Source organism: Saccopteryx leptura, chromosome 3 (genome assembly GCF_036850995.1).
Source record: "Saccopteryx leptura isolate mSacLep1 chromosome 3, mSacLep1_pri_phased_curated, whole genome shotgun sequence".
Taxonomy (NCBI): Eukaryota; Metazoa; Chordata; class Mammalia; order Chiroptera; family Emballonuridae; genus Saccopteryx; species Saccopteryx leptura.
The window spans coordinates 141094423-141115923 of record NC_089505.1 but is presented as its reverse complement, the minus strand read 5'-3'; the positions used below and the strand labels follow the sequence as shown (position 1 = coordinate 141115923).

Below are 21501 nucleotides of genomic sequence, written 5' to 3'. Positions count from 1 at the left end.
TTAAAAAAGGCAAATAACTTGAATAAAATTTGGAAAAGATTTGAACAGACACTGTAGAGAATCAGTAATGTTGGCAAATAGGGGTATTAAAAGATGCTCAACCCCATCAGTCATTAGGGAAATACAAATTAAAATGACAAGATACTATTTACTTACTAAACTTGGCTCAAGCAGTTCCAAATGTTGGTAAGAATACAGAACAATGGGAACTCATACAGTGCTTGTGGGAATACAGAATGGTGTATCTACTCTGGAAAACAGTTTGTCAGTTCCTTATAAAGTAAAAGATATATTTACTGTAAGAAACAGCTATTCCATTTTTAGGTGTTTACCCAAGAGAAATAAAAACATGTCCACAGAGACTTGTATTCAAAGGTTCATTACAGCTTTATTCAAAACAAGTAGTCATGGAAACAACCCAAATAAATGTCCATTGACTGGATAAATAAACCGTGGTATAGCCATAAGATGGAATACTAATCAGGAATACAAACAAATGAATTACTGTTACACTTAACAGTGTGAATGAATCTCTGAAGCATTATGGTATATGAAAGAAACCACACATAAAAGAATAGATACATACTGTACAGTCCCATCTATATGAAATTGTTGAACAGCAAAGCTCTGGTAACAGAAGGCAGATCTGAGGCTGCCAGAGCCTGTAAGTGGGGGAAGGGATTGACTGTAAAGGGGCAGGAGAAATCTTTCTAGGGTGGTAAATATTTCTTTTTCCAGCTTCGTTGAGATATAATTGACATGTCGATTTAAGGAGTGCAGCATATTGATTTGATACACTTCTGTATTGCAAAATGATTACTGTGGTAGCAGGAGTTAGTACTTCTATCACTTCTCATAATTAACATTTCTTTTTGTGGTGTGAACATTTAAGAGCTCTCTTGGCAGTTTTCAGGTATAAAATACAGTGTTGTTAACTCTAATACCACTCTGTACATTCAATCCTCAGAACCTATATATCTTACAACTGGAAGTTCATACTCCTTGACCCAACTGGAAGTTCATACTCCTTGACCAACATCTATTCCCATACCCCAGTCCCTGGCAATTCTGCTCTGTGTTTCTCTGAGTTTGGCTTTTTCAGATTCCACATATGAGTGAGATCTGACTTAAATTTCACTTTGCATAATGCAAAATGGCAGGATTTCCTTTTTATCGTGGTTAAATAATGTTCCTCTGTGTGTGTGTGTACACATCTTTATTCATTCATCTGTAGATGTATTCTTTCGTTTCCATATTTTAGCTATTGTGAATAATGCTGCAGTGAACATGGGAGTGTAGGTATCTTTTCAAAATCCTAATTTCATTTCCTTTGGATAAATACCCAGAGTGGAATTGCTAGATCACATGGTCATTGTAGTTTTAATTTTTTGAGGAACCTCCGTACTGTTTTCTGTCAAGGCTGTACAATTTACGTTCCTACCAACCATGCACAGGGATTCCTTTTTTTCACCCTTGCCAGCAGGTATGAGGTGACAATCTTACTGTGATTTTGGTTTGCATTTTCCTGATGATTAGTGATATGGAACACCTTTTCGTCTCTGTTGTCCATTTATATGTCTTCTTTGGAAAAAGGTCTATTTAGTTTCTCTGATTTTTTAATTGGGTTATTTTTTTGGTTCTTGAGTTGTATGAGTTACTTATAGATTTTGTATATTAACCCCTTGTTAGATATGTGGTTTTCAAATATTTTTTCACATTCAGTAGGTTGCCTTCTCATTTTGTTGATTATTTCTTTAACTGTGCAGCAGCTGTTTATTTGATGCATTTCTTTTTTATTTCTGTTTTTGTCATATTCAAAATATTATTATCAAGACCAGTGTCATGGACCTTTTCTCCCTATGTTCTCCTCTAAGAGTTTTATAGTTTGGGGATAAAATCAAAATTGTAATGGTGGTTACATGAGTATATATGTTTTTCAAGACTCATTTAACTTTACATTTAAAATTGGTGAATTTTATATTTGTATATCATGCCTCAACAAAGAAAGAGACATAGACTAACTGAATGCCTACTATCTGTCCAAATGCTGTGTGAGGAATATGATCAGATGAATATGATGGGGTCCTCTTCCCAGGCAGCTCACAGTTGGTAGAGTTGCTGTAAAGACACAGTTCAGAGAATAAGAGCCCTATTGAAAAGTGTATCTGCTGAAGCACAAAGGAAATTCTTGATTAGGAAAAGTCCCACAAAGGAGGTGCTTGACTTCAGTTGGATGGGCGAACAGAAGCCATATAAGTGTTAAGGGCAAGGGCATTCCAGGCAAGGTCATGTGAGTGTGAAACTACATGTTATATTTTGTAACCACATGGAGCCTGGTATTGCTGGAGCCTTGGAGCTGTGAGATATATATCAAAGTCGTAAGAAGTGATGCTGGACAGGTTGGCAAAGAGGTAAAAGATGAAATGTTTCTTATATTTGCTTATCAAATTCATGTTGCAAGAGAAATTATGTACTCGAGAGAGAAACCCACCCTCTTAGATGAGAGATGAGATGATCATTGCACCCATTCATATCTCTATTTTCCATTGCTTTTGGCTTAAAATCTAAACAAGAACCTTGCTTTTACAATTAACTTTAAAATAGTAATTCTCCCTGGACAGAACTCAGTGGAATTTGTGTAACTAAGGCTGTGTACCTGAGCTTTCCCATGTTATAAGGAAGAAATACGTTTTAATGTTTGAGGAAGCCTTTAATACTAGCCATCTAGGAGAACTGCTGAGATTTGCTTCACATGGCTTGTGCCTTCAACCAAATACCACTTTCTTTGTACCAACAGAGAGATTTACAAAATCTTCCTCACATTTTGGAAAGGAAAAAAACCTTTGAAACTGCTTATTGGTTCAACTCTCTCTCTCTCTATATATATATGAAATTCTTGATCATCATTCTCTGTCTTTGGAAGGAAGGATGTAGGGAAATGTGTGTGTGTGTGTGTGTGTGTGTGTGTGTGTGCGTGTGTGTGTGTGTGTGTGTGTGGTGGGCACAAGTGCACAGGATTTTGATTAACAAATGGTACAACTGATTTTACTCTAAAATCTACTGCCTTGTCCTATATTACAGGCAATGGACTTTGAAGGCTGGGCCGACATGCTCTTTCTTCTGCAGTTCACCCTCTCCTGTGTGATGGGGTAAGCCTTTGCTGCCTTGTGAGCAGATAGTTTCCCTAGAGAAATGTGTTCAGGGGTCCTTCTGCATCATCCCTCAGTGTCCTGTTCTGTCTCTTGAGTGTGTCAGCCTGGGTCTAGGATAATGACACCTCCAGATTCAGGTGATTTCACAGCCCTTGGGAATGTGCCCTCAGGGCTACTAAATTGATCCTAAAGTCATGCTTGGAAGTCTGGAGAAAAACTAATATTTACCCTAGAACATAGTATGTGATAAGCACCATTGTATTTCAACATTATTTTTCACCTTATATTTCATGCATTAATTTTATTTCTACATTGACCATTTGGGAGATATTGTTGTCCCTTTACCTATTGGAAAGCAGGCTCAGAACTCAGGTAGATTGTCTAAGTTTGAACAATTAGTCGATGGCTGTAGCAATCCTTGAATTTGGGACTGTTTGACTCCTCGCTACCGGGTTGTCTTCCTCTGAAAAGACTATGTGGAAGGCTAGAGGGTATCTCCGAATGTGCCCTTCTCTTCACCTCCATATTTTCCTAATGTATATTTTTCCTTAACTAATTGGTTCAGTTGATATTTGTCACCGGTTCTGGAACAGGCTGGGTATATAGTGAGCTCCAAAATAAAGTTGACATGTTGTCTTAGTACTGAATGTTTTGTACTCAGAAGCCTCATTTTAAGTCTGGGAGTTCCACCTGCTGCCATTTAGTTGTTAGTGAACCTATATCCCCCCACCCCACCTAAATAGTTTCTATTTGATTTTCTTCCATCCTGAAGAATCTCTGTTGCCTTCACCCTGGTCCAGAGATTGTATTGCCGTAATGGGAGGTGCACATCTGAGCCAGAGTCTGTGAATCTGGATTAAGTGAATTAGTAGGAATATGATCTAAACAGAATACTCATGATTATGAACAATGGCTTCAAGGTTTTAGTGAAGATAGCTGGAAAACATACCTGGTCAGTAAATTGACATTTATTTTTAATGAAATTTTTTAAAATCTGAAGGGATAGTTTAAGCAGCAGTGAAGTAGGGACAGTTCAGTCAGTGACTAGAATGTACTAGAATGGCCACCACTAACTGTTGTTCTTGGCTAGTGATTATCATAAAATAAACAACAGGATCTTATTTATAAGACACCTCTTCCTGCTTCATTACAGGTTTATCTTGATGTACGCCACAGTACTCTGCACTCAGTATAATTCTGCTCTTACAACTACAATAGTTGGCTGTATTAAGGTGAGTTGAAAAACAACTGTTATCTTTTGGGTATCTGCTTTACTTGAAAATTGTTCCTCTAAAATAAGTCTGGCTGTGGCCTTAAACCAAACCCCATAATCCATATTTCCTCACATATGTATATATTTGTGTATGTATACATACTGCTCACAAAAATTAGGGGATATTTCAAAATGAATATGAAGCCTGACCAGGCAATGGCACAGTGGATAGAGTGTTGCACTGGGATGCGGTCGACCCAGGTTCGAAACACCGAGGTCGCTGTGTTGAGCGTGGGCTCATCTGGTTTGAGCAAGGTTTACCAGCTTGAGTACAGGGTCACTGGCTTGAGCAAGGGGTCACTCGGTCTGCTGTAACCCCCGGTCAAGGCACATATGAGAGGGAGTTTTCCTATGAGTGAGCCAAACCATAAATGGCCCACTTTTAAAAGCTGGGTCTGACAATTCCAGTGATGTCATTTCCTCCTAGTTCATTTTATTTGAGGGAGGCTCATTTGTCTTTAGCCAGGAGAGCCAAGTTGACTCGAATATTGAGCTGAAGTTGGTGGCTTGAAGCTTGAGGCCATTTTGGTCTGATTTTTGTAATTTTGTTGCCTTAAGATCCAGAGGCCACAGCATGCCTGAATTCCAAATGAATTAGCAAGGTAGACTTTCTTTCTAGAAAAGCTAAAAGAGAGAGGAAGATCTTAGATCACTTGGGGAGGGAGTACAGTTGCCTTTGGGGTGTTCCTTATGGTGCCCCATTTGTCAAAAAGCGAGGGAAGTGGTTGCAGAGATGAAGTTTTTACTGCTCGGCTATGTTTCTCTCTGTAGCCCCAATGGAGTAGTGTCCGTGTGACTTTATTTTAGGAACTAGATTTGGGTTAAAACTTAAGAAGATCTGTGACTTCAGATCATGGAATTGGAGAGTTTGGTGTGAATAGAATTCTAAATTAAGCTATAACAATCAGTTGTGTGAGTTCCCATGAAGTCTAGAGACAGTTATCTACATCCTAAGGTCTAGCTGGCTGACATGGATTTAGCCCCACAAATTAGCTCTCAGTTCTGGTTCAGTTTTGTAAAGTAAGTGCTGTAAGAGCGAAGTGGAGGGCTTGTACCTTCAGAATAAGAAGAGCAGGATCAGGACAGTTGGCACCATGTTTTAAGCCAAGGAGAAGGATGGTACAGGAAAGGCTATGTTTAATTTTAATAATGAAACCCACTTGCTTAGAATTTCTTAGCATATGTTACCATTATCAGCATAGAGTACAAATGCAGTCATGCTCCCAGCATAGAGTACAGGACTTTTCTTTTGATATTTCCTTCTGTGGACTTATCCAAAGGGATGAGCTGTTTAGAGTGTGTGACTAGTTCACAGTTGCTGTTGCTTCTTACTGCCCTGTGGTACCTCTGGTGCAGGATGGGAGGGCACAGATGCCCTTGCTTTCTCAGATTCTCACGTGTGACATGGAGCTTCTGTCCTTTGCCTCTCAGTTCATACCCTTTTAGCTCAGTCATTGTTTGTCAGGGGCTTTTAGCTGTCTTTTGTGCTTGAGGATCCTAAAGCCATAAACCCTTGTCAGCATCCCTTGTTTCATTTAACTATGGTGGGAAAATTGCTTAGAATAACTAATTAAAAATGGAAATTCCTAGGGCCCACCTCAGATATACTGAACCAGATTGTTTAAAGTAGAGCCTGGAAATTTTTAACAAGGTATCCAGATGATTCTCAGGTATGACTAAATTTTGAGAATTACTTTTGAGCTACCATACTCTTGTGCTTCCTGGCTAGTTCCACTTTGGGGACATTGGCGAAACCTTTTTTCAGTTGCCCTATTGTATGCTTACAGTTTTTTTGACTTTTGGTTGGTTTTGCACAATGAGGCTTGGGTTCTGTTTTTTTCCCTTACTGAAGTTTCTTGGGTAGTTTATGCAAATGAGTCCTGGATCTCTGAGTCTCTGCATTCTAAGAGAGGTCCTGTTACACATTTTTCCAAGTTACTTACACCTACATGGTATTTCATTCCCCTCCACCCCCCACCAAATATAGTAATTAAAAAGATCTGGTCTAAGGTAACTTGCTCTCTCCATCCTTAGACTGAGAAGAGGCTGACAGACATTACTCTGAATGCTCAAACTGCAGTTCATTATAAAAGTAATTTTGAAGGTTTTTTTTGGCCTCTTAAAACACTCTATCACTTTACTTTCTGCTTCAGAGGCCTAACCTAGGGGAGCCCTGTTACTAAAAATACTTGTGGCATCAACAATTTACAGCAGTTGTAAAGGCAGAGAGGGAGGCCACGACTGATAAATGTGAAAGAATGGAAGTTAGGGAAGAACTGAATAATAACTTTGGAAAATTTTATTTCACTTTTGTGGTCTGAGTTTAATGAAAGGGGAGCCACATAAACAGAAGATGTTTAAGGGAATCAGGAGAGGTGATTTTAGGTAGAGTACTTTGAGATCACTTCGTGTGTGTGTGTGTGTGTGTGTGTGTGTGTGTAAGATTTTATTTATTGATTTCCAAAGAGAGGAGTAGGGAAGGAGTGGGAAGCATCAACTCATAGTAGTTGCTTCTCGAATGTACCTTGACCCAGAAAGGCCAGAGTTTCCGAACTGGCGACCTCAGCATTCCAGGTGTACGTGGTCAGGCTACCATGTGTTTATTGAAGACACTGAGGAAGGTTCCTTTAAAAACTGCCATGTTGGTGAACTCCCTATCATTCCCTTTATCCTTTTGAAAAAGGAGGGAAAGATTCTTGCATGTAAGCAGGCTTTCCTTCTCTACTCTCCCCTCACAACTCAATAGTTATCTCAATGGGAAGAAAACCATTTTTTTCTGAGATTGTTAAATGTGCCCTGGTGTTTTCTACCCTTAGTAACAGCAGTGTTCCTTTATTCACATTTATAATGTCAACCCAGACCACAGAGCAGAGAAAATGTGATAATCTTGTTAGTACAGTATGTCCATAAAGTCATGGTGCACTTTTGACCGGTCACAGGAAAGCAACAAAAGACGATAGAAATGTGAAATCTGCACCAAATAAAGGAAAACCCTCCCAGTTTCTGTAGGATGATGTGGCAGCATGTGCAGATGATGACGTAACACCATGTATACAGCGGAGCAGCCCACGGCCATGCCAGTCGAGATGTGGACAGTACAGAGGAAAGTTCAGTGTGTTCTGTGGCTCGCTAAATTCGAATCCGTGACCAAAGTGCAACGTGAATATCGGCGCATTTATAAAGAAGCGCCACCACATAGGGATAACATTACTCGGTGGGATAAGCAGTTGAAGGAAACCGACAGTTTGGTGGAGAAACCCTGTTCTGGTAGGCCATCAGTCAGTGATGAGTCTGTAGAGGCTATATGGGATAGCTACCTAAGGAGCCCTAAAGAATTTGTGCGTGAGCCCACATCGAACTGCACTGAATATGTATGAAACTAGGAGAGTTTTCCTTTTATTTGGTGCAGATTTCACATTTCTGTCGTCTTTTGTTGCTTTTCTGTGACCGGTCAAAAGTGCACCATGATTTTACGGACACAGTGTATTTTTCAGTATTGTTGAGAATCTTTAGCTTCTGGAGAGATAGATTGGAAAGAGTCTAATGTCATTGTTTCCTTCTTAGTGTTCTCATACTAAACGCATTTTAAGATTGGTGGATTGTTATTGTTTGTTTATTCATTTTTGCATTTTAAGGATAGATATTTGGGTCATAGCATGAATGAACTTATATGAATATTTAAAAGGCTCCTTTAAACCTATGTAACAGTGTATTTATTCCCTTTTTGTTTTTTAGAATATATTAATAACTTATATTGGAATGGTCTTTGGTGGAGATTATATTTTCACATGGACAAACTTCATTGGCTTAAATATCAGGTAGGTAAAAATATTTAAATGTAACCACTTGATAAATGGGATTTGGATAATTAAATAGTGTCACAGTAAGGTTGGGCTATTTAATGGTGAATTTTTCATTTATTATATAATCTTTAATGGAGTGCCTACAATATATTATGTATTTAACATCTTTAGATAGTGTGTTTTAAGAAAGGGGTAGTATGCTCAGTTAAACAAGTATTAGATTGTTTTAAGATGATTCTCTGTCTCAGCCATATTCAAGTAAAGTGCTTTTGTGGACTTTTAAGTAATTACAGAATAAAAGTTGTCTCAATGATTTTTTTATACTGCTTTCCCAAGAAATTGTCTGTGATAAAAGTTAATGCTTCTGTTTTCTGAATAAAAAAGTAAAATTGAGTGTCTTTCCTAAAGAAAAAAGAAGGGGAGAGAAAATGGTTCCATGGTTCCATATTTTATGCATAATAGTTGAGGAATCTTCTCTGGAAGTTGAACTCCTTTTACTTAGCTCTTCAAAGAATAGACCTTTACTTAGTCTGCTAGATGGCATTGCGGTGTTCTCAAGAAAATGCAGGGCTGATGAATACCAGCTCTGTTAGAAATGCCTTATGTGTATCTGACTTTGGCCATATCACCGCAGTTCTTTAGACTTTATCTTCATCAATAATGAGGGTGACTTGTATGAAAGATCTTTTTTCAGCTCAAGAATTTTGAATCTTAGGGTTTTAAATCTATTTATATTCTTAAAAATTCTCAAATTTGTATTTTGGCCAGACCTCTGTCCTGAACTCAGACTTGTATATCTAACAGCCCACTTGACATCTCCAGCTGACATGTCCAAACAACTCCCTGTAGTTTCTCCAGAGTATGTTCCACCCCAAGCCTCTGCATCTCAGTTGATATAGATGCCATCTTTCTAGCCTTTCACTTCACTTAGAAATCTTGGAGTCATCTTTGACTCTCCAATTTTATACCCAGTGACTAGTATGTTAGCATATTTTGTTGGTTTTACCTTCAGAATATATTCAGAAAAGGATTACTTCTCACCATCTGCATTCTCCCATCATCTAAGCCACCAATATCTCTTGCCTAGATTACTGCCTAGTCTCGTCCCTGGTTTGACTCTACCTGCAACACTGTACCACCAGATATTGCATTTCTTAACTCCTTTATACCTACACATTTTTGCTCAAATGTTACCTCCTTAAAATGTCCACCCTATTTTTTTAAACAGGGACATTCAATATATGAACCACCCTCCACCCCCAAACTTCCCCGTGTCCCTTTGCAGTGAACCTCTGTGCTGACAAATGTCTGTTTTCTATCCGTGTAGTCCAGAATGTCATACAGTGATACATAACACATAGCTTTTGGTCTGACTTCTTTTGTTTAACATATTCTGTGTTACAGTTGAGATTTTGTTATTGCATTTATCAGTGGTTTGTACCTTTTAATTGTTGAATAGTATTCTATTATGAATATAATCACAGTTTATCCCTTCACCAACTGAAAGACAACTTTCCAATTTTTAGCTGTTTTTTATTAGCTGCTAATACATTTGCTTATTAGTTTGTGTGTAAATAAAAGTTTTTATTTTACCTGGGGTAAATACCAAGGAATGGATGGAATTCCTGGGTTAAATGTAAGTGGATGGGATGATGTCAGAGTAATGGCGCTAGGGAGCGATACCAATAAATCTCCCCAAAAACTCAACAAGATCTTCAACCAGAAACAGAAAAACCTATCCTTGGAGCCTACAGATGTTCCGCAATACACCCGAAGGTATGGTCGAGCAAAAAATTGGCTAAATATATAATCAAACCCTGAAGGAAATAGGGAGTAAGAAACACTCCGCCTTCCTCACTAACCTAAATAGGGCTGTTTTCACTGGGAACTGAGAGTATAGGAACTAAGGTGGGCAAAAGGGGTGAGTAGATCCAGGCCGTGGCACAAACGGCCGAACCAGGCTGTGGCATGGAGATCCAAGCTGAGGAAAAACTGTGCTTGTGGCAACCCAGTCAATACAAGCTAGCGCTCGTGCCAAACCCACACAAAGAAAGACAAGTGGGGCAGCCATTCGCCCTGATCTCCTGGTCGGCGCGCGCAGATAGTGGGCGAGAGATTCCGCCTAGAGCCCCAGGAGTGGGCGCCCGTGTTACCTGACAGAGAGGCAGAGTCAGGGGCCTTTGTGTGGGCCGAAAGCAGAATCTCAGGCCGCCCCAGTGCCCTGAAAAAGCCATGCACTGGGCGGGAGCAAGAGCTAATTCCAACGCTGGAACTTTTCTATGCGGGCGGGGGTCTCACTCGGAGTGAGAGACGGCCAGCCTGATATCCTGGTCGGCGCGCACGGAGAGCGGGCAAGAGATTCCTCCTAGAGCCCCGGGAGTGGGCGCACGTGTTACCTGACAGAGAGGCAGAGTCAGGGGCCTTTGTGTGGGCCAAAAGCAGAATCTCAGGCCGCCCCAGTGCCCTGAAAAAGCCATGCACTGGGCGGGAGCAAGAGCTAATTCCAACGCTGGAACTTTTCCGTGTGCGCGGGGGTCTCATTCAGAGTAAGAGACGGCCTGCTCCATATCCCGGTCTGTGTGCACAGATAGTGAGCGAGAGATTCCTCCGAGCACCCCAGGAATGGGCGCCCGCCCATGTTACCGGACAGAGGGGCAGAGTCAGAGGTCTTTGTGTGGGCGGAAGTCCTGCCTGATTATGCTAGCAGCTCTGACTGATTGAGCCTTACCCAGAGCCCTGTGCTGAGTGGGAATAGAGTGGGGATTTGCCAGCTCTTTGAGCCTCTTACTATCCAGACAGAGGCAGCAGCAACCCCATAGCTGGATTATCAGGCTACTAATTCAGGAAGGAATGACTAGGAGAGAGGCTCCGGGAACACGGACTCTCTCACTGTCGTGTTCATTTGTAGCATTGCCTACAAATGCTAATGAGCCTTGACTGCCAACGAGACTGAAGCCCAATATATGACATCGCCATAGAGCAGCAGTTCTCAACCTGTGGGTCGCGGTCCTGGCGGGGGTCCAATGACCAAAACACAGGGGTCGCCTAAAGCCATCGGAAAATACATATTTATTATACAATACATTTTTAAATAAAATATGTATTTTCCGATGGCTTTAGGCGACCCCTGTGTTTTGGTCGTTCGACCCCCGCCGGGGCTGTGACCCACAGGTTGAGTACTGGTGCCATAGAGACTTATCAACTGCACACCTCTACCTGAGCGTGCCACAGGGGCAGAACCTGAGGTACAGAGTCACCAACCAGGAAGAGGGAGAGGAAAGAAAAAGCAAGAAGGTAACCTCTCAAAATCAAGAATAATCCACAGACTTTATAACCTATCCCATTTTATTATATTTGTTCATTTGTTTCTCTTATCTTCATGTCTTGATTATTTTTTTCCTCTTCCACTTTGGTTGTTTAATTCTCTGCCGGTCTTACTCTCTCCTCTCCTTGAACTACACTACCCATAAGTGTTACATCTCCCATTATCTTTTCATTCTTCTTCCTTTCTCTCTATGAGGGTTTCACTCCAAAACCCTTAACTCTCTCTCTCCTTTTTTTCTTTTTTCTTCTTTTAGTGGTTCCCTCCTTTTTTTTCTCTCTTTCCTTTTCTCCCTCTATATTGGTTTCTTCCTTTCTCCTTTACGTCTCCTTTCATTCAATCCTCAATAACGAACAAATTATCTTATCTGGGACTCAAACTTATGTTTGTGGCGTTTTGGGGGGCTTTTACTTCGCTTTTTTAACTCACTAGCAGTGCTCCCAACCCTGGCTCTCCATTTTATCTAGTTTTTGTTCCACTAAATACAATAGTAATTTTTTAATTTTCCCCCCATTGTCCTGTTTCCCTCTTATTCCTCTTATCATATCTCTTAGTCAACCAACACCTAAAAGCAAATCATTTTATTCTTGACCCAAATTTTTTCCTTATTTGCATTTTGTGGGTCCATACCCCCTTCTTTTACCCCTTTATTACTTCTCCCCAACTCAGGCCCTCCATTATAGGCATTGTTTGTTCTATTTAGCACAATATAATTCACAGTTCCCCACAAGATTTTCTCAAGAAGGAGGGAAGACGAGAGAAGAGGAAAAAAGGAGGGAGGGGGGAATAATTTTTTTTTTAATTTTTAATTTTTTAAAAAATTCTTTTCTATTTTTTATTTTTATTTTTTAACTTTTTATTCCTTATTAAATATCATTAATACTATCAACAAAACCACCCTCAGATGCCATTAAGGAAGAGAAAATCGAATATCATGGATACAAAAGAAAGAGAGGTAACACAGATAGATGAGGAAAAATCTATGGAGAAAAAATTTAATATATTGGAAACCTTGGAGCTAAATGACAGAGAACTTAAAATAGATATCCTAAAAATACTCAGAGATACACAAGAAAACACAGAAAGGCAATTTAGGGAGCTCAGAAAACAACTCAGTGAACACAAAGAATATATTACCAAGGAAATTGAAACTATAAAAACAAATCAAACAGAGATGAAAAACTCAATTCATGAGCTGAAAAACGAGGTAACAAGCTTAACTAATAGAACAGGCCAGATTGAAGGTAGGATTAGTGAAATAGAAGACAAGCAACTTGAGGCACAACAGAGAGAAGAAGAAAGAAACTCAAAAATTAAAAAAAATGAGATAGCCCTACAGGAATTATCTGACTCCATCAAAAAGAATAACATAAGAATAATAGGTATATCAGAGGGAGAAGAGAGAGAAAATGGAATGGAGAACATATGCAAACAAATAATAGATGAGAACTTCCCAAGCCTGTGGAAAAAATTAAAGCCTCAAATTCAAGAAGCAAACAGAACTCTGACTTTTCTTAACCCCAACAAACCTACTCCAAGGCACATCATAATGAAATTGGCACAAACCAACAACAAAGAAAAAATTCTCAAGGCAGCCAGGGAAAAGAAGAATACAACATATAAAGGAAGGCCCATTAGATTATCATCAGATTTCTCAACAGAAACTCTACAAGCTAGAAGAGAGTGGACCCCAATATTTAAAGTCCTGAAAGAGGGGAACTTTCAGGCACGAATACTATACCCATCAAAGCTATCCTTCAAATACGAAGGAGAAATAAAAACATTCACAGATACAGAAAAGATGAGGGAATTTATCATCAGAAAACCCCCACTCCAGGAATTACTAAAGAGGGTTCTTCAATCAGATACAAAGAACAAAAAAACAAAACAAAACCACAAGTAAAAGCCCCAAGAAGAACACAATAAAACCAAATTTAAACTGTGACAACAACAAAAAAAAGGGGGGAGGGGAGGATGGAGATTAACAGTAGCAAAAGTACTCACAAAATAGTGCGCTACAATGAACAGGGTAGGAACCCTTTTCATTACTTAAAGGTAACCACCATTGAAAAAACCACCACAGAAGCACATGATTTAAAAAAGATAGCAACAGAGGAAAGATGTATGGAATACAACCAAATAAAAACAAAAGATAGAAAAATGAAAGAGAAGGATCAAACAAGACACAAAACTAACAGAAAGCAATCTATAAAATGTCAATAGGGAACTCACAAGTGTCAATAATTACACTAAATGTAAACGGATTAAACTCACCAATAAAAAGGCACAGAGTAGCAGAATGGATTAAAAAAGGAAATCCAACTGTATGCTGCCTACAAGAAACTCATCTAAGCAACAAGGATAAAAACAAATTCAAAGTGAAAGGCTGGAAAACAATACTCCAAGCAAATAACATCCAAAAAAAAAAAGCAGGTGTAGCAATACTCATATCTGTAATGCTGTCTACAAGACAGCAAAAGTACTCAGAGACAAAAATGGCCATTTCATAATGGCTAAGGGAACACTGAATTAAGAAGACATAACAATTCTTAATATATATACACCAAACCAAGGAGCACCAAAATATGTAAGACAGCTACTTATTGACCTTAAAACAAAAACTGACAAAAATACAATCATACTTGGAGACCTCAATACACTGCCAACGGCTCTAGATCGGTCATCCAAACAGAGAATCAACAAAGATATAGTGGCCTTAAACAAAACACTAGAGCACCTGGATATGATAGACATCTACAGGACATTTCATCCCAAAATGACAGAGTATACATTTTTCTCCAGTGTACATGGATCATTCTCAAGAATTGACCATATGTTGGGCCACAAAAACAACATCAGCAAATTCAGAAAAATTGAAGTTGTACCAAGCATATTTTCTGATCATAAAGCCTTGAAACTAGAATTCAACTGCAAAAAAGAGGGAAAAACCCCACAAAAATGTGGAAACTAAACAACATACTTTTAAAAAATGAATGGGTCAAAGAAGAAATAAGTGCAGAGATCAAAAGATATATACAGACAAATGAAAATGACAATACGACATATCAGAATCTTTGGGATGCAGTAAAAGCAGTGATAAGAGGGAAGTTCATATCACTTCAGGCCTATATGAACAAACAAGAGAGAGCCCAAGTGAACCACTTAACTTCACACCTTAAGGAATTGGAAAAAGAACAAAGACAACCCAAATCCAGCTGAAGAAAGGAGATAATAAAAATCAGAGCAGAAATAAATGAAATAGAGAACAGAAAAACTATAGAAAAAATTAATAGAATAAGGAGCTGGTTCTTTGAAAAGATCAACAAAATTGACAAACCCCCGTTAAGACTTACCAAGGAAAAAAGAGAAAGAACTCATATAAACAAAATCCAAAATGAAAGAGGAGAAATCACCACGGACATCGTAGATATAAAAAGAATTATTGTAGAATACTATGAAAAACTTTATGCCACTAAATTCAACAACCTAGAAGAAATGGATAAATTCCTAGAACAATACAATCTTCCTAGACTGAGTCAAGAAGAAGTAGAAAGCCTAAACAGACGTATTAGTAGAGAAGAAACAGAAAAAAAACCATTAAAAACCTCCCCAAAAATAAAAGTCCAGGCCCAGATGGCTATACCAGCAAATTTTATCAAACATTCAAAGAAGACTTGGTTCCTATTCTACTGAAAGTCTTCCAAAAAATTGAAGAAGCAGTACTTCCAAACAAATTTTATGAGGCCAACATAACCCTCATACCGAAACCAGGCAAGGATGGCACACAAAAAGAAAACTACAGACCAATATCTCTAATGAATACAGATGCTAAAATACTAAACAAAATACTAGCAAATCGAATACAACAACATATTAAAAAAATAATACATCATGATCAAGTGGGATTCATCCCAGAATCTCAGGGATGGTTCAACATACGTAAACGGTTAATGTAATACACCATATAAACAAAACAAAGAACAAAAACCACATGATCTTATCAATAGATGCAGAAAAGGCATTCGATCAAATACAATACAATTTTATGTTTAAGACTCTCAACAAAATTGGTATAGAAGGAAAATATCTCAACATGATAAAGGCCATATATGATAAACCATCAGCTAACATCATATTAAATGGCACAAAACTGAGGACTTTCCACCTTAAATCAGGAACAAGACAGGGTTGTCCAGTCTCTCCACTCTTATTTAATACTAGAGGTTCTAGCCAGAGCAATCAGACAAGACAAAGAAATAAAAGGCATTCATATCGGAAAAGAAGAAGTAAAGGTATCACTTTTTGCAGATGATATGATCCTATACATCGAAAACCCCAAAGAATCCACAAAAAGACAACTAGAAACAATAAGCCAATACAGTAAGGTCGCAGGATACAAAATTAACATACAAAAGTCCATAGCCTTTCTATATGCCAACAATGAAACATTTGAGAACGAACTCAAAAAAATAATCCCCTTCACGATTGCAACAAAAAAAAAAAAAATACCTAGGAATAAACATAAGAAAGAATGTAAAGGACTTATATAATGAAAACTACAAAGCATTGTTAAGGGAAATCGAAAAAGATATAATGAGATGGAAGAATATTCCTTGTTCTTGGTTAGGAAGAATAAATATAATCAAGATGGCCATATTACCCAAAGCAATATATAAATTTAATGCAATTCCCATCAAAATTCCAATGACATTTCTTAAAGAAATGGAGCAAAAAAATCATCAGATTTATATGGAACTATAAAAAACCCCGAATAGCCAAAGCAATCCTAAAGAAAAAGAATGAAGCTGGGGGCATTACAATACCTGACTTCAAACTATATTATAGGGCCATGACAATCAAAACAGCATGGTATTGGCAGAAAAATAGACACTCAGACCAATGGAACAGAATAGAAAGCCCAGAAATAAAACCACATATATATGGTCAAATAATTTTTGATAAAGGGGCCAACAACACACAATGGAGAAAAGAAAGCCTCTTCAACAAATGGTGCTGGGAAAACTGGAAAGCCACATGCAAAAGAATGAAACTGGACTACAGTTTGTCCCCTTGTACTAAAATTAATTCACAATGGATCAAAGATCTAAATATAAGATCTGAAACAATAACGTACATAGAAGACATAGGTTCTAAACTCATGGACCTTAGTTTTAAAGAGCATTTTATGAATTTGACTCCAAAGGCAAGAGAAGTGAAGGCAAAAATTAGGGAATGGGACTACATCAGACTAAGAAGTTTTTGCTCAGCAAGAGAAACTGATAACAAAATAAACAGACAACCAACTAAATGGGAAATGATATTTTCAAACAACTGCTCTGGGCCTAATATCCAAAATATACAAAGAACTCATAAAACTCAACAACAAACAATCCAATAAAAAAATGGGAAGAGGACATGAACAGACACTCCTCCCAGGAAGAAATACAAATGGCTAACAGATACATGAAAAGATGCTCATCTTCTTTAGTTATTAGAGAAATGCAAATCAAAACTGCAATGAGATAGCACCTCACACCTGTTAGATTAGCTATTATTAACAAGACAGGTAATAGCAAATGTTGGAGAGGCTGTGGAGAAAAAGGAACCCTCATTCCCTGTTGGTGGGAATGTAAAGTAGTACAACCATTATATGGAAGAAAGTATGGTGGTTCCTCAAAAAACTGAAAATAGAACTACCTTATGACCCAGCAATCCCTCTACTGGGTATATACCCCAAAAACTCAGAAACATTGATAAGTCAAGACACATGCAGCCCCATGTTCATTGCAGCATTGTTCACAGTGGCCAGGACATGGAAACAACCAAAAAGCCCTTTATCTAGATGACTGAATAAAGAAGATGTTGTACATATACACTATGGAATACTACTTAGCCATAAGAAATGATGACATCGGATCATTTACAGCAAAATGGTAGGATCTTGATAACATACGAAGTGAAATAAGTAAATCAGAAAAAACCAGGAACTCCATTATTCCATACGTAGGTCGGATATAAAAGCGAGACTAAGAGACATTGATAAGAGTGTGGTGGTTACAGGGGGTGGGGGGAGAGGGAGAGGGAAAGGGGGAGGGGGAGGGGCACAAAGAAAACTAGATAGAAGGTGACAGAGGACAATCTGACTTTGGGTGATGTGTAAGGAACATAACTGATTGACAAGATAACCTGGACATGTTTTCTTTGAACATATGTACCCTGATTTATTGATGTCACCCTAGTAAAATTAATTAAAAAAATAATAAAAATAAAAGTAAATAAAAAAAATGTAAGTGGATGTTTATAAGAAATTTCCAAACTATTTATGAACGTGTTTGTACCATTTAGGTTATCATAAGACTCCTAGGCAGATAGAAAGATTCACATCCTGGCCAGAATTCTGTGACTAACGTACTTCTATTTTTAAAGTATGTGTACAGACTAGCACTTATCTTAGTATAGAAAGGACATAAATAAATACCCGGGAAGGCAACATATAGGAAGCTAGCAGAGGATGGCCACCTTTATAGTGTCATCTTATTTACTCTTCCCTTAGTTTACATGATAATGAAATAGAGGTTCAGAGACAAAATAACTTGCCCAAAGTCACACAGCTACCATAGTAAGAGTCAGGGCTGAGATTCTAACCCTGATCAGATATTAAAAATATGCCTCATAATTTAACCATGTGAGGGCACATGGCATAAGAGATTAAAGTAGCCCCTCATTGTTTTGAGCATTTCTAGAATTTTCTTACTTCCTGCCTGGTCTTCCTTTATTTTCCTCTCTTCCTCTTCAGGCATGGTAAGAATCAAAATCGTTGAATCCTTTCTGTACATATATTAACGGAAGTGATTACTTAGTGCATGCAAAGCCATAGACTTTTATTTTTGTCTTCAGGCAATTTGTAATCTTAGCTGGGAAGATTTATTCATAAACAAATGTACGGTAGATACCATTGTTTTAGACAGTGGAGATAGAGCTGCTATTAACACTGATCAAAACCCTTGCCCTTCATGGAGTTTTCCTTCTAGTGGAAGAGAAAATGAATGAAGAGATAAATGAGTAAACTATTTGCTGATGATAAATGTTAGCTGTGACAAATAGTACTGTAGACAAATAAAGCAGGGAAGGGGGGACAGGAGTTATTTCAGGGGGTGAGGACACTTATTGAGGAAGTTATGTTTTGTGTAAAGACCTGAAAAATGGAGGGAGGGAGCCACATTGATTTCTGGAGGGAAGAGCAAGTGACAAGGCCCTGAAGTGGGAGAGTGTCTGGTGTGTTCAAGGAGCAACGAGGACAGTGTGGCAGAGTGTAATGAATGAAAAGAGTTGAAGGGAGGGGCATGTTAGGGACTACTTTTAAGAGATATGAAGATGTTGGAGGATTTTGAATAGAGACACATGTTTGGTTTAGTTGTAATAAGATTTGATTATTCTGGCCACTGTATTGAGATTAGACTGAAAAAGGAGGAAAAGTGTGAAATGATTATGTTACTAGTAATGGCTTTCATTTATATAAGAATCATATGGCAGTTATAATATTAAGCATTTATATAGCAGTAATAGCAATGATGAGGCACTTTTTACATTCTTTCAAAAGAGTTTTAACAGCTATAAACAGTAATAAAGATTGTGGTAGTCTCATAATCTAAAGTCAAACAGAGAATTGCTTGGGAAACTTCATAGAGGAAAGCATACTTATGCAAGGCCTTGACCAATAGGTAGGATTTAGAGAGCTGGAAAAAAAGAAGGGTGGGTATTCCAGCCATTAAGTACTATATGAGCAAAAGCATGGAGCTAGAATTTCAGATGTTAGATGGGAGCTGGGGAGGATGGACAGTAGGTACTCTGGGATGGTTAGAGTAAGAGGGATTTCACGAGGGAATTTTGGGAAAGCAAATTGGTGCCTGAGTGTGAGGTGTCTTGAATATCTCATAAGACTAACCATGAATACCTAACTAGAAAACACAGAGTTACTAACAAACTACATATAGTAGAGGGTAGGTCAAGGCTTGCTTATTCACAGTACAGTTAAAACCTAGTTGGGATGACCCTTACTATACTTGGGACTCCTTGATTTTCTGGGTGAATGAGTGTGCAGCAATGAAGATGAGAAGGAGCAACAGCCAAAACTCCTTTCTTCTTGCTTTTTGTCAGGTTTAGCCCCTGGTGTGCCTTGGCATTTGATTTTTTATCCCTGTTGGATGTCTAATGTATGCTAATTAAGTGATTTGTTGTCCTCTTATATAATTTCAAGTATATAATTTAGTTACAGTATATCATTTAACATATATAATGTGTATGTGTATATATAGCATTCTTATATAAATTATATAATTTAATTCTCACTTTAATCCTCTTAAGAGTGGTATTCTAGTCACCATTTTACAGATGAGGGAACTTAGGCTCTGAGAGGTTAAGGAACTTGTCCTACACCACAGAGTTTTGAAAGTCCATAGTTATATGCTTTTACTCAACACCGTGTCACCTTGTGTTTCTCTCTGTCCAGATGAGAAAGCTCTGGCTGGGGATAAATACAGAGGCAGCACAGCTGTGCCTTATTTGGCTGGTGAGAAAGATGAGGGAAGACTCTTCAAGCAGCTGCTGTGTGGGAATCAGGATGGTGTGTCTCTGGCTTCTGCAGGAAGAATGTACCCAGAGGTTGCAGGTGGCAGGAAGTATGTGTGTCAGAAAATAGCAGTAGAAATCAAACTGTCTTGGTTCATAGGGTTGGAAGTAGATTGACATTTTACACATAGAAGGCAGAGTCTGAGAGGCAGAGCTACCTGGCTGGACATATGAACAAACATGTTAGCTCTTAGGAGAGATGGAGACAGCCTGGACCTTAGGACCCTTGTCCCCTGTCCATGAAATTGCTTTATTAAAGGCATTTTTCTTAGACTGTCTGTGGCTGGTGAGTATGTGCATGGTTACAGATCTAGGAGAGGCAGGTTGTTTGTGTGGCTTTGGGAGATCAGAAGTGGATCAGAGCAGATGCGTGGCAGTGTCCAGCCCTCTCCGGTCATTCTTGTGCTGTCCTAACTAGACCCTGTCGGCAGGGCACTGTCACCTTGTCTTCCTCATCTCTTTATCTCCTGGCTGTGTCTGCCACAGCATGTCTCAGTGATCAATAGTTGGTAGTACTGTATGATCTGAATGTTAGGCAGATGGAGAATGGCTTGAGGTTTTAAAAAATGAATGTGTAGAAATATTGAATATATAAATACCAATTCCAAAGTACCAGAAGTTATCCAATTTCATGTGAATGTTAATGGAGTCAGTAGCTTAATGAGAAGTTCTTGTTTGAAGTAGTAGAAGATCTAGTTCACCATTATTTGATAATGATGTATAAACATTTAGATATAGGTCCCCCCCATACTGTTCTCCATCCTCCTCTCCCTTCCTCCCAGATTCCCTCCATTCCCAAAGCCGCTAGGCAGCAGCTTCACAGTTTCCCCTGAATGGCACAGGTTTGACTGTGTGGGTCCACTTACATGCAGATTTTTTCAATAAATATGTACAGTACCATAAATGTACTGGCTTTGCCTTTTTCTTTTTTTAAAAGAGATTTTATTTTTATCAACTTTAAAGAGAGGAGAGAGAAAGGGTGGAGGGAGAGGGAAACTTCAGGTCGTAGTAGTTACTTCTCGTATGTGCCTTGACCGAGCAAGCTGGGCGTTTCCAACCAGTGACCTCAGCATTCCAGGTCGACACTTTATCTGCTGAGCCACCACCGGTCAGGTACCTTATTTCCTTACTAATATTTTTTCCCTCTAGCTTACTTTATTGTAAGAATATAGTGTAATGTATGTTACATACAGAATACGTGTTCATCGACGGTGCATGTTATCGTAAGGCTGCCAGTCAACAACAGTAGGCTGTCAGTACTGCTTTCAGCCGTGTGGGTGTTGGTGCCCACCCTCACATTGTTCAAGGGCCAGGGTAGATTCC

The 21501-nt window shown here is 38.6% G+C and overlaps 1 protein-coding gene across 3 annotated transcripts in view; it reads left to right on the top strand.

Moving 5' to 3' along the window:
• The window catches only part of SLC35D1 (solute carrier family 35 member D1), an 89722-nt gene that overhangs the window by 37624 nt on the left and 30597 nt on the right, over positions 1-21501 (top strand). For 2 of the 3 annotated variants that reach the window (XR_010750267.1, XM_066376536.1), the window contains exons 9-11: positions 3082-3149; positions 4306-4384; positions 8161-8243. Coding sequence is in view for 2 of the 3 variants with exons in the window: in XM_066376536.1 (XP_066232633.1) it covers positions 3082-3149; positions 4306-4384; positions 8161-8243 (230 nt within the window). In the remaining variant the exon portion in view is untranslated. Of the gene's footprint in view, positions 1-3081; positions 3150-4305; positions 4385-8160; positions 8244-8996; positions 9853-21501 lie in introns of those variants that run through there. The other variant, XM_066376537.1, reaches the window with a different exon arrangement.